General features: G+C 42.5%; 1 protein-coding gene across 1 annotated transcript in view; it reads right to left on the reverse strand.

Annotated features, from left to right (window-relative positions):
- Positions 1-11,432, reverse strand: part of LOC141941657 (TOG array regulator of axonemal microtubules protein 2-like) — a 66,835-nt gene extending 55,403 nt beyond the window's left edge. Inside the window, 14 exon segments of the mRNA XM_074864627.1 lie at positions 499-624; positions 1,307-1,365; positions 1,913-1,971; positions 2,186-2,323; positions 3,475-3,639; positions 3,969-4,029; positions 4,652-4,685; positions 5,614-6,072; positions 6,455-6,582; positions 8,164-8,436; positions 8,698-8,828; positions 9,575-9,599; positions 10,135-10,340; positions 11,138-11,432. Of these exon segments, the coding sequence (XP_074720728.1) occupies positions 499-624; positions 1,307-1,365; positions 1,913-1,971; positions 2,186-2,323; positions 3,475-3,639; positions 3,969-4,029; positions 4,652-4,685; positions 5,614-6,072; positions 6,455-6,582; positions 8,164-8,436; positions 8,698-8,828; positions 9,575-9,599; positions 10,135-10,340; positions 11,138-11,432 (2,159 nt within the window).
- Between the last annotated feature and the right edge of the window lie 2,927 nt (positions 11,433-14,359).

Below are 14,359 nucleotides of genomic sequence, written 5' to 3' on the forward strand. Positions count from 1 at the left end.
GTTTAATTATCCATTTTATTACTCTTACATCTATTCCACTAAAGTCCCTGTACTATTCTTAGTGCTGTATTAACCTTGAAATACAACAGTTACCACTGCTCTGAATTTATTCCCATAAATTCCCATATTATATCATCTAATTCCACAGGCATTTAAATCCTTAGAGTGCCCAAGTGTCCACGTGCTGATGCCTGCTAAACACAGGGGCTGTCTTGCATCTGACCTGTTGCTCAGAGCCCCACACTGTAGTGCACGGAGGGCCCAGTGCAGGATCTTCAGTCAAGGTGGACAAACACCTATTTTCTAATACCTACCAGCTGGCAGCATCTACCTTGGGTGAGCCAGGTGCCAGTAAGAGGTAAAGGAGTAACACGCTGTCTCTGCAACAAACTGCAGTGCTTACAGGGAGGGGTACAAAAAAGAGCTGCCAGATTTGGACACACAGCACAGTAGAGCTGGCTGACAAAACCTTGCAACAATTTGGCTCACTGACCTGACAGAAAACACCACGTTGCCCCACTGCCATCACTTCCAACGTCCAAAAGTGAACATAGCCAAAGAACAGCATGAAAAGTGGAAGACTGCAGAAGCAGGGCTAGCTCTGCTGCTGATTCGTTGCCTGGTCTGCAGAGAAATAGAAATATAAATCTTAAGGCCAGAAATATAAATCTTAAGGCCAGAAAAAAGTTGGGAGCATATAAATGTGACCTCTGCAGGCCACAGATTTTGAACAGGTCAACTTTAGTTTCTTACAGGTCAGTATCTCCAACTGAAAAATGCAGATGATGCTTAGAAGCTTTGCAAAGCTCTCAAAGGCCCTGGCATGACAGATATTGCACAAATACACGTGGTTACCATTGTCATTACAGCAGTGGTCTCTGCAGCAGAGCCCCAGCTTGCTGAATTGTTAGGGGTGAGGGAGCATGGATATTACCAGGAAGAAAGGGAATGAAAAAAAGTGAAGCAAAGGCATTCTCTCCAGAAAGAAGGAGAGAAACAGGACAAAGTAACCAGCAAACACCCCTGATAATGAGCAGAGTCCCTGTATCTCAGCCCTTCAGAGAGTTCGGTTTGTCCTCCCTCTGCTGCTGTGGCAGGTCAGCATCTCCACAACCCAAAAGAAATTCAAGATGCGTTAGACTGTGGATCTTCCCTCCTCATACTCCCCAGATCCAGTTTTCAGAGATTCATACTTTTAGTAATAAACCCCTTTGAAAACAGAGGCTAAGCTGCAGGCAAGTATGTTCATCAGAGTGGTGTTGCTTTGCGACTAGACATTTACGTATCGGAGAGCCTGTGAGCTCACTGGAGTTCACTTCTCCTCTCTTTGCTTGGAGTAGAATTATTCCACTTGTCCCCCACATCCTTTGGAGTGAGGTGTCAATGTCAAACTTAGCGAAACATAGCAATTTAAGCCATTGACAAGAGCAGACTTGATTACCATCCTGCAGTGGTGAACCATCACCCCTAGGAGCCATATAACATTGACCTAAACCTCGGCAGGGGACAATTCAGAACGGTGATTTGAGTTTGACCTTCCTAGATTGTACCTGGAAAATAACAGTGTGAGCCCAGGAAGGACCAAAGGTGTACTTTTTGCTTTTTGGCCCCAGTCAGAGCAAGGAAAGTTTGAGCAGGAGCTGAGCACAGACTTGCCCGTTGGCCCACACACAGCAGCAAAGGCAGCCTGAGGGCAGCAGCTGAGCCAGGGTGGGAGCTCTCATTCTGGCATGACAGAGGCTCTCACTCTTCTTATGAAGAGGAGCTCCCCTGTCAACAAACCACCCCGTCTGTTCTGCAGTTCCTGCCTGTCCTCCTCTCCCCTCCTTCCATCCACCACCCCAATCATTGCTCTTCTTCCACACCTCCCAGGACCGTGTCTCTTTTAAATGACACCCAAGATGTCCGGTACACAGCTGGAGTCACCCAGCAGAAGCTTCCCTTGTGTGGCTTTAAGACTTTTCAAAACAACTTTTTGAACAGAGAAAAATAAAAGGAAAAATCATCAAATCTTTCTCCCAGATTTTATTGCCTTCTGAGAGAGGACGCTTGCACCAAGCAACCTCCACCAGAGCACAGTAAAAGCAACCCCTCTCCTGGCTCCTGCCAGCCCCTGCCAGAGCACCACCTTGCTGAGAAAGCAACAGCACACGAGACAGGCTATCCACCAACCTCCTTCACAAACACGCGTGTTCTTCACTTTGGAAATCTAGCTCCACGTTGTTAAGCTCGTAATCTCCCCAGGAGCTGTAAAGCTCCGCTGTGGGTTGCCTCCCACAGGGCAGTGAGGATTTCTTCTGCTCCAGACCCGGTGTTTCCAAAACTGGAAGCAGGGACAGCCATTTGTCAAGCCAGACCCCTTCTCCAGGAGGACAACAGGTTCCCCCTTCCAGGTGTACAAGCTCAGCAAGCACACAGTGTCACATACCAGGAATAAACAAGGCTGCATAGCAACCACTTCTCTGAAGAAATCTTGAGCGTGAGATGCAAGGATTGTCATTTGCCACTTGATTTTCAATTGTAAAGGCAGACAATTTTAAAGCATATGGGAAGGTTTCGCTTGTGCATTTTTCCAGTAGAGCCTTCTTTCCACCACTAACTGAATTTTGAATTATTTGAGATTCAGCTGCCTGTTTGAATCTTTGCAAACATTCACAAAAATGAGCAGAACCAAAAAAATCTATCCCACCTTGTTTGCTTGAACGTGTCTCTGGGTAAAGTCAGTGTGATGCGAGACAGATGTGCCTTGCTCCTGTTCTGACATCTACCAGCACGGAAAATTTACAGTGCTCTCTCAGAATTGGTGAGAAGGGAATGACAGAAAGCTCCATACAAAACCCTGAAGGGATCTGTTTGCCACAACCTCTGTTAGCAGGATTCTGCAACTTTTCCCCAACCTTCTACCAGGCACCACAAAAAATGGGTAAGGGCCAAAAGCAGTACAGATCTCACACCCTTCTCCCCGCTTCATGATTGGGAACAAACCTATACTTGGGACACGGAAAGGCGGTGGGTCAGCAAATTCACTGAGTTCACAAAGCAGCTGGTGTGGAGGAAGTTGTTCATTCCCCTTTAAGACCTGCCTCTTCAACACTAAATTTTTCAGGCATATTCACCCAGTGCTGCATTTTCACAGCTGACATAAATCTGCGTGGCAAGGGAATTTACAGCAGACCTTGGCTATGTAGTTATTGGCTATAGCAATCTTGCCCCATGCAGAACAACATGTGGAACAAGCCATCATTTACAGCTGGATTTATACCTGTTTGTTCTAAAGAAATGAACTTGGCAAATCATAAATTCCCTTTTATAAAAAGAAGACAAAGAAGAAAGGCGGGAAATAGATGGGACCAGCTAATGCCTGTAATGTAAAGCCTTCCAGAAAGCAGTTCTGCAGAAGCTCTGATGGGTCAGTGTCCCTTCACGCCAACAGCAAAGCAGTTCATTTGGGAAGTCAAATTGGGGCCAAACAACCTCCAAAAATCCCTTCGTCCCTGAATTCTAGCAAAGTTGTACTCCAGGATTTATTGTTCAGCTCCTTCTGCACCAAAGCAGACAAGCAGCGTAGAGCCGAAGGCTCCTGGGACTTTGGGGAAACGCTGGCACACAGTCCCCTGTCTGGGAACTGGTGCATAAGGACTGCATCACCACAGTTGCTGGTTACCCAGCTCACCAGTTACAGCTGGCAGGAATTCAGGTCCTTTGAAATATGGCATAAATGACATGAGTGAGTCGCAAACCTGTCATCAACCATAGAACCCAAACACTTCATGTGGAACCTGCTTGTCTATAGTAGATCTTAATCAGTGTAAAAACACTCCTGGTGAACACTTCTACTGATGGCATTCATCTTTCCAAAACCAAATTCCTTGCATGCCTAGGTATGCACACACCAGCTCTCATCTCACATTTCAACAGAAGTCAGAGCTGGAGTAAACAGCACATGAAGAGCCCCAGGGACCACAAACTTCTGGTCACAGCTGCAGCGATGACAGTGGTAACACAAGTATTGCCAGTGTGCTGCTGAATCTACACCAGAAGATCAAAAGGGAAATTCAGGCCTGGATTCCTCTCACCAAACGTTAAACACTTCACTGGGGTTTCAGTGGGCAGACGTAAACACCTCCAGCAAGCTACACAGAGCAGTCTGAGTCTCCCTACACAATGGAAATGTGTGCGAAAAGAAAACCAGTGAATGTCAACACCTCTCCACTACATCCTTGCAGCTGGATTCTCCAGGGGATCCAGCTGCCTAAAACAAAGTGCCTAAGAATAACCTACGAGTCACAGAGAACACCACTTGCTACACACTTGGGTCCGGTTTTCAACCATGTCCCCTGGCTGCAACCAACCCCATCAGACCCTTCTGTACTCACTGTTGTGAATCATCAATATCAACCATAAAACTGGTGTGAGAGAAAAAAATCTTAGTATAATCCCGTTCTAGTTTACTCCTGTTCTTTCATTTCTGCTTTTCTGACTCCCTTCTTTTTAGGTTACTGCCTCCAAATCAAGGCAAATTGAAACCTGTGGCAGGTGAGGGAAAGCAGGGAGCTGACTTCAGGATAGCTTCTAAGAAATACATCCTACCCACATGCGTACAATCAGTTTCTAGAGCAGATCACAAGGGAACAATTCCAAATACACTGACCAAAAAGTAGCTGTTAAAAAACTCTTTTGATGAACTACGAAGACACCAACGTAGACTTCTGTAGTACTACCCATGAAGATGTTACCGAAAATCCGGAATAAAGAACTTATCAACACCAATTTGATGCAGATAAGCAGACACTTCTTTATTGACGGCCGGGCGCGCAGGGGAGTATTCTCACCAACAACGCGCACCAAGCACTGAAATCACACATCTTATATAGAACTTACTCATATACAATTCCCAAGGACACAGTTTCATACACAAACACAATTCCCAAGGACACAGTTTCATACACAAACATAATTCCCAAGGACACGGTTTCCTTGGCAGGTACTTGTAAACTGTTACCGTTGTTTCCCCCAGTTCCTGTTAATCCTAAACTTTGACAACTACTTGTATTCTCCTGGTCCTATATATATATATTACAAATCAACTTACAGATCAGTTTGTATTTGGTTACCTAGGTCCCAAACGTTTCTACTAAATGATTATGACCAATCTCTTTGGCCTCGGTATGGGACTGTATAGGTGATTTTAAAGCAGCAATCGGTTGCTAATACAAACCACAACAAGTAAAAATTTTACTAACTATTTCTTATGATTTTATATTTCTATTAAATCAAACACAATTTCTTCTACTTATTGGTAAATCGATAACATTTCCCGCCTTTGAAAGTGTTGAAAATTATTTCAATACTTTCACATTTTATTCATTTTCATTTTCAAAGTTAGTATTTGTTTCACCATATTTTGGTGGCGGACTGTATTCAGGTGGCATATGTGGTACTTCTCTCATAATCCTTCGGTGGGCTGCAAGTCTATTAATAAACTGTCTTTTAAGACAGGCATAAATTAACATGATCATCACAAAGACAATTAACAGCAAAAACAAGGTCTTGATTAGGGATTTCAGCCAAGAGCTCAGGTTCTATCCTAATCCACTAAAAATCTTTCCCAACCAATCTTCGGACATATCTTCTCGAATTGTTTCTGTTTCTTTTTCAATTTTGCCTAAGAGATCTAGATCATGCTCTACATCCTGAGTGACATTAGGAATATGAATGCAGCAATGATCTAAGCTATCCTTGAGAGATCCACACGCTCCATGCTCCTTTGGCAGAAGCATGTCTAATGCCATCCTATTCTGAAGCGTCATTCGGGAAGTTGCCTGTAATTGAATGTTTAATTCTTTAAATCCTTTCCTTGTGACGTTGGCCAATTTTTCTACTTGTCCTGTTAACTGATAGAGCCATTCCCTGTTTCTATATGAAGCTATTGGGTTCAAAAGGGACTCTAAGGCCCAGCCAATTTTCACTCCTGTTGATGATTCATTCCATGTGTCATCATCTGTTTCAGACCTCTTGGTTCGTTTTAATCTTAAATCTTCTAAGGGTCCTTTGAATGGTGATTTCTTCCAACTTGGACACAATGTTGGCAGGCCTAAAGTAACTTGTTTCACCTTACCGTCTACTGGTAAGTGAGTTGTCCAGGTTCCATCACTTAATGCCCAAACTAAATGTCCTGGACTCTGAATGGTAGATTTCTTACAACTAAAAAGGTATCCTCTCCTGGGTATAAATATACTTGTCAAAGTGAGGTTATTATGAAAACCTCGACAGTAACAACCAAACTTCAAAGCAGCTGCTAAGGGAGGAATTCTTTGAATTATTGAGTCTGCGTTGCTGCAATCATACACCTTTTCACACTTCCACCATGGTACTACATGTTCCTTTTCTATTTGTGTAGTACCTTTATCTACTACTGAAGGAAGAATTGCGAGTACACCTTTAATCCAAGTACCATCCCAAGTAAAACACCAGGGAGTTCTTATGTTCCAGGTTGGTCAAATTCACAGTTGAAATTCCCCAAGGAATAGATTCACCTACTGCTCTTGGTATTGGTAAACAAGCAGTAATCTGTGTAACATTCTGCAAATTGGCAAATCCCTTAATCAATCCTAACATCAAATTTTCTTCAGACATTTCTTTGGGAATGTTAATCAATTGTTCTGTGTCTTGTCTTTTGTTTCTCACCACCAAATCAGTCCACACCAGTGTCACCTGCCTAGCTAACACAAAGAGAAGAATCACAAACTGATATAAATAAGTCTTTGGATCACGGCTAATAATCTTCCATGAAGTATCCAAGCATCTGATTCTGCAATCTTGATAGCCGTAAAGGTGGTTAACAGTATCTGGAAAGGTCCCTTCCAGCGTTCTTGCAGAGGTTCGGAAGTCCACGTCTTCACATAGACATAGTCTCCTGGTTGAAAGTCATACACAGGGTTTTCCAGGGATAATGGTCTGTTCCACAGTATTGCGCTCCGAATTGCAGTCAAAGTTTTTCCTAAAGAAAGTAAATAGTTATACACATCTTGCTTCCCTTTCACATGCATATTTGGATTTGGTTCTGGGGATTCATAAGGTTTCCCATACAATAATTCATAAGGACTGACTGAGGTTCCACCTTTTGGTTGTACTCTAATTCGTAACAATGCCAGTGGAAGCGCTTGAGGCCATTTTAAATTAGTTTCTTGACAGATTTTGCTTATTTGTCTCTTTAAAGTTTGATTCATTCTTTCTACTTTCCCACTGGATTGTGGCCTCCATGAAGTATGTAAGTCCCAAGTGATACCCAAAATTTTGCTAATATTTTGGACTACTTCTGCAACAAAGTGTGGACCTCTGTCAGAGGTAATTCCAATAGGAACTCCAAATCTTGGAATTATTTCTTGTAGTAACCACTTTACTACTTCTTTTGCTTGTGTGGTGCGACAGGGAAAAGCTTCTGGCCATCCTGTAAAAGTATCAACCCCCACCAGGATGTATCGATACCCATTTTGTCTAGGTAATTCTGAAAAATCTGCTTGCCAATAATCTCCAGGTTCCGTACCAGATTTTAACCTACCCATTTGAACTCTTTTCTTGATCACTGGATTATTTTTCAAACATACTTCACATTTTGCAGTTATTAATTTAGCCATGTCCATCATTTTCACTGATATAACTTGTTTTTGTAAAGATGTTACTAGAGCTTCTGCTCCCCAATGACATTCTTGATGTTTGGTTTGTATTATTTCTCTCATTAATGAAGGTGGAACTACTACTCGTCCATGAGGAGTTATCCACCATCCAGCTAAATTTTTTCTTGGCATTCAAAAATTGACCTAGTTTCTCATCTTCCTCCGAATATTTTGGCTTTTCTCTAGGAAGGGTTACTGTCTTGGAGGGAATTAATGCCATTTGGAATGCTCGTCCCTTTGCTATTTTCTTTGCCATTCAGTCAGCCAAATTATTTCCAACAATTTCTTTTGTGTTCCCAATTTGATGTGCTTTACAGTGCATGATTGCTACTTGATCTGGTGTTTGAACTGCTTGTAATAATTGTAAAATTTCATTTTGATGCTTAATATTTGATCCCTGGGAGGACAATAATCCTCTTTCTTTCCACAAAGCTCCATGGACATGTACTACCCCAAAAGCATACTTTGAGTCTGTCCAAATATTTACTTTCTTCTTTTCACTTAGTTCTAAGGCTCGAATTAAAGCAATAAGTTCTGCTTTCTGAGCTGATGTGGTACCCGTCAATGCCTTTGCTTCTGTAACTGTGGTGTCTGTTCTTACCGCATATCCAGCGTATCGGACCCCTTGCTCCATAAAGCTGCTACCATCTGTATACAGTTCCCAGTCTGGTCGCTCCAATGGTACGTCCTTCAAATCGTCTCGACTGGGATAAACATACTCAATAGTAGCCAAGCAGTCATGTTCCAGTTGTCCTTCTTCCTGTATGGAACTTAAAAACACTGCAGGATTTACCAGGTTAGTTGTTTTTAGAATCACATCATCTTGTTCAGTCAGTATTACCTGGTACTTCATCATCCGGCTCGGAGACAGCCAATGTCCCCCCTTTTGTTCTAAAACAGTTATCACCATGTGTGGGACATAGACTGTTATTGTTCTTCCCAAAGTCAATTTCCGAGCTTCTTGTATGAGCATCACTGTTGCAGCCACTGCTCGAAGGCAGTTCGGCCACCCTTTACTCACTGTGACCAGTTGTTTGGAGAAGTATCCGACCGGTCGTTTCCAGCTTCCTATTCGCTGCGTCAGCACACCCAACGCCAGACGTTGTCTCTTATGGACAAACAACTGAAAATCTTTGGTTAAATCCGGAAGTCCTAAAGCAGGTGCAGACATTAAGGCGCGTTTTAATTCCATAAAAGCCTTTTGCTGTTGTGGGCCCCATACGAAAGGAAAGTTTTTCTGGGCCTCATACAATGGTTTAGCTATCAGACCGTAGTTCATGATCCAAAGGCGACACCACCCCACCATTCCCAAGAACGCTCTGAGTTCATGAATATTTTTCGGCTCAGGTATACTACAAATAGTTTCTTTGGGATCTTTTCCTAATTGTCGCTGCCCTTTTGAAATTTCAAAGCCCAGATAAATCACAGTCTGGCAGGCTATTTGGGCTTTCTTCCGAGACACCTTGTACCCATTCAGTCCCAGAAAATTTAAAAGGGCTGTTGTTACCTGTATGCAGGTAAATCTTTCTTCTGTGGCAATCAGTATGTCATCCACATATTGTAAAAGTAAATGTCCAGGCCTTGGTTTATCCTGTTTCCAAATTTCAAGCTCTTTTGCCAGCTGATTTCCAAAAATCGTTGGGCTATTTTTAAATCCTTGGGGTAGTCTTGTCCATGTCAACTGCATTTTTCGTCCCGTTTGTGGATTTTCCCACTCAAAAGCAAGCAATTTTCTGCTTTCCTTTTCCAAAGGTATACAAAAGAAAGCATCTTTTAAATCAAGCACTGTAAACCACTGATGAGTCTCCTTTAACGCTGTTAACAATGCTTAAGGATTTGCCACCACAGGATATATGTCCTTGACTATTTGATTTACTGCTCTCAAGTCTTGCACTAACCTATATTCACCCGAGGGGTTTCTAACTGGTAGAATAAGAGTATTATACTCAAATTCACACTCTCCTAAAATTTTGTACTCCAAAAATTTATCAATTAATTTCTTCAGCTCCTGTCTAACTTCTGGTTTGATTGGATATTGCTTAATTTTTACTGTCCCTGCACCTTCTTTTAAATCTATTTTCACAGGCTCTGCCAATTTTGATTTGCCAGGAATATCTGTTTCCCATACTGTAGGAATCACTGCAGAATCCACCTCTGGTGGAATTTCCTGCTCTTTCACTTTTTCCTGTATCATCAGGATTTCTCCTGTTTTTGATTCAGGTATTTTCAAGAAAAGTTCTCCTTCTTCAAAAACAATCTGTGCATTTAATTTGGATAACAAATCCCTTCCTAACAAGGGTATCGGACATTCTGGTACATACAAAAATTCATGTGTAATTATTTTATTTCCAAATTTTAAATCCAGGGGTTGCAGAAATGGCCTATTTTCCTCCTTCCCTGTTGCTCCTATTATGTTTGCTGGTTTTGTTCCAATTTTTCCTTTACAAGTATTCAATACCGAAAATGTTGCTCCCGTATCCACTAAAAATTTAACTTCTTTATCTCCCAGCTTAATTACAACCAGAGGCTCAGCTGGGTTCCCCTCCAGTCCCCTTCGGTCATCTAAAACCATCAATTTGGCTATTTCTTGCTGAGCATTCCCGTTTCTTGGGCAGTCTCTCTTCCAATGTCCTTCTTGTTTACAAAAGGCACACTGATTCACTCCTAAGGGGGTATTAAAGTTTTGATTACCATAGTTCATAAATCCTCCCCTTCCACCAATTCCTCGTCCTCTTCCTCTGCCCCTTCCTCTGCCTGCTGTCCCTGTCATTACAGCCAACAATCCACTTTCTCTGGTCTTCCTTTCCTCTTTTTCCCTGTTGTTATATACTTTCCATGCTGCTTCTAGCATTTTATTCAAACTCCTTGAATCCTCCCCTTCAAGTTTCTGGAGTTTCTTTCTTATATCTGGTGCCGATTGTCCCATAAAAATCAAAGCCAATTGTATCTGAGCCGCCTCTGTTTCTACTCTTAAGTCAGTATATTTTCGGGCTGCTTCCTTCAATCTCTCCAGAAACGCTGAGGGAGATTCATTCTTATCTTGTCTCACCTCATATAATTTAGACCAATTCAGAGACTTAGGCATGGCATGTTTAACTCCATACAAAATCCATTTCTGGTATCGATTCAGTCTTTCTCTGTGCTCTACATTATTTGGATCCCACTGCGGATCCCCAGATGGAAAATTCTGCTCTACTGTTCCACCTGTTGTCCCACTCAATACAGCCACTTCTACCTGTGCTTTGCCAGTCTTTAATACCATCTGCTTTTCTGTATCATCCAGTAAATTATCCAAGATCACCTGTAAATCACTCCAGTCCGGATTCTGTGTTCTGATTATAGTATCTACCACTCTGCCTACTCTTTCAGGATCTTCTCTATATATATACCTGCTGCCTGTTTCCAAGCCATCAAATCCGTAACTGAAAAAGCCACTTTTACATACACTGGCCCATCATTACCAACGCCCTGCCGTAGAGGAGCTATTGTTTGCACCTGCTGCCGAGTTCTTCGGGAGACAGGAGTATGAATTACAATCTCAGACGGCCCTTCCTCCACATCCTCTATTCCACTACTCTCTGGTTCCTCCACCTGTTCCCTATATTCTCGCCCCCAATGTCTTTCTCTCCGCGGAGGGGATATATCTAATTCTGGCCCTTCATCCTTTTCAACAGAAGCAATTCTTTTCTTTAAACAATCTTTTCCCAACTCACATGTTGAACAACACTTTTTCACCTTTTTATCGTCAGAAGTCATAGCCATTACTAAATTATCCCTACTAATCAACTTAAATTCTTTTTGCCAATCTTTCCTCTGTCTTAAATAGAAAAATAAATCAACATATGGCACTTCACTCCATTTCCCTTCCCTTCTACAGAACAGCATTAACTGCAGAATGGTGTTATAATTCAGTGTCCCATTCATAGGCCATTTTTCCTGATCTTCCAAAATATACAGAGGCCACCACTGATTGCGATATTCAATCATCTGACTCTTTCGCAAATCATCATGCAAATCTCCCCAATGTGCTAACAAACATCCTAACGGAGAAGTTTTCGGAACTTTGTCACTTACGGCCAGATTACCCATGCTTTTACTTTTAAACAAATGAGTCAGCTTAGATGCCATAATAAATCACTTTACAATACAATATACAATCAATCACTCAAATCTGTCGCTTCGTTCTTCTCCGGCTGCACCCCTCGCAGAGTAACAGAAACGTGGATCCAAACTCCGCACTCTCTTCGTGCTCAATTGCACGTCTCACACTTACAAGCACACTCACACTCACACCTTTCCACAACTGTTACTATATACAAAGGTATATAACACAATATTATACAATTCTTAAATTCTTATACAATACTCTACAAAAAAATAAACAATTTTACAATATAACACATGTAAAACTTCTAACTTCTTGTTAGAGGCACTTCCTTTGAGAACACTATAGCATATAGGTTCTCTTGTTTCCCAATCCACAATTGTCCAACCCTGCAATAGCTTTCGCTTATGTCTTACGGGCAGACGCCTAGGCTTCCAATACACGAGGATCCTCTAGCCCAACCCTGCGCAGCTTTCGCCGCGTCTGACAGGCAGGCTTATACAGTGGGACTCTAACCCACTGTGGGGGACTCTAACCCACTTTCCAAGGGTGAGACTCTAACCCACTCCTAAGTGGGACTCTAACCCACTTTACAGGGTGGGACTCTAACCCACTCCTAGTACAAAAAAGAAGTGTCTTACCAAAATCCAGGGAACGTCGCGAAGAGCCTTACGGATCGGGGATTGATGGGTATCCCCGAGAAATCCTTGGTGCCGGCTGGAACCGATCAGGTCCCCAACTCCTCCGGTCTCTCTCAGCGAGGTCCCATCTGGGTCGCCAGAAACTGTTACCGAAAATCCGGAATAAAGAACTTATCAACACCAATTTGATGCAGATAAGCAGACACTTCTTTATTGACGGCCGGGCGCGCAGGGGAGTATTCTCACCAACAACGCGCACCAAGCACTGAAATCACACATCTTATATAGAACTTACTCATATACAATTCCCAAGGACACAGTTTCATACACAAACACAATTCCCAAGGACACAGTTTCATACACAAACATAATTCCCAAGGACACGGTTTCCTTGGCAGGTACTTGTAAACTGTTACCGTTGTTTCCCCCAGTTCCTGTTAATCCTAAACTTTGACAACTACTTGTATTCTCCTGGTCCTATATATATATATTATAAATCAACTTACAGATCAGTTTGTATTTGGTTACCTAGGTCCCAAACGTTTCTACTAAATGATTATGACCAATCTCTTCGGCCTTGGTATGGGACTGTATAGGTGATTTTAAAGCAGCAATTGGTTGCTAATACAAACCACAACAAGTAAAAAATTTACTAACTATTTCTTATGATTTTATATTTCTATTAAATCAAACACAATTTCTTCTACTTATTGGTAAATCAATAATGAAGGAACATGCCACTGTATTTACCAGTCCAAGGCATGCAAACACATAGCTTTTGGACAGCCATAGGGGATGGGCTGGAGGTGCACTCTGCAGGGTAGGTGCTCCCAGCCAAAGCAAGCCTGACGATCCCCAAGAGCTTCAGCATGACCCTGGCAGGCAGCAGAAGACATGGTTCAGGACACAGGGCAGATTGGGACCTCACCCTGTCCCTACTGCAGGTACATATTTTACATCAGCAGGTATATATGTGGCCCCATGCTCAAGCATCCTGAAAAGGGGACGATAATGGGCTGCTTACACTTCTGGAAGAAGGAAGTCAAGGCATTTCTAACCCCACACACGTGGAGACCTCCAGGCTGACTATGGAACAAGCATTTCATCCTTCATCTGATCTCTGCTATGATCTTTCATAACAGCATTGTACTAAATTCAAGGTCTCAATCTTTGAATTCCAAAGGACATCTTCATTTGGGCTTTACATGGCTAAACTGCTACCTAAAACTGCAAAATTAGTAACTGAGTTCAAAACTTTTCATATTGAGGTCAGCAGGGGCCAGACGCATCTGCTCAGGAGAGCTGCCACTGCCACGGTGTGGAACAAAGTCCAGCAAGAGCAAAGAACCTCCACCACCCTTCCCACCATGCGTTCCAAGGAAAAAGCACATTCCTTTCATCTTGTTTTCGTGGATATAAACTTAATAGAAAGCACATCATAGAAATCCAATTCAATAAAAACAAAATGCATGCAGTTTCCCAGGAGGAAGGGAGAAAAATAATCATGACTGATGTTAGTCACTTCCCTCAAGCTCTTCTGGCAGGAACTTAAAATAATCCCTATAATGTCCTCTCTACTGAATTAATAATCAGACACATGATCCAGGTGATAAGCAGCATCCATTCAGCCGCACATCACAACATCGTACAACAGATTGGGATAGAGAGAATGCAGGCAGGACTTCATAATCATCTTGCAGCAGCTGGATACTTCCACAGATGACAACAGCTATCAACAGACTCAGTGTTCACTTAACTCCAAGGTGGAGAAAGCTGCAGTTGAGGAGAGCCAATGTCAGAGGTCAGCCTTACCTAGGTGAGCAATGGCTGCTTCCAGTGCTTTCACAGCTGCAGCATAAATCCCCGAGTGCTTGGAGTTCAGGTTGTCGATGACTGCTGATACCAGAGAGAATAGCACTGGGTGTAAGGCATCTTTG

This window comes from Strix uralensis, chromosome 3 (genome assembly GCF_047716275.1).
Source record: "Strix uralensis isolate ZFMK-TIS-50842 chromosome 3, bStrUra1, whole genome shotgun sequence".
NCBI lineage: Eukaryota > Metazoa > Chordata > Aves > Strigiformes > Strigidae > Strix > Strix uralensis.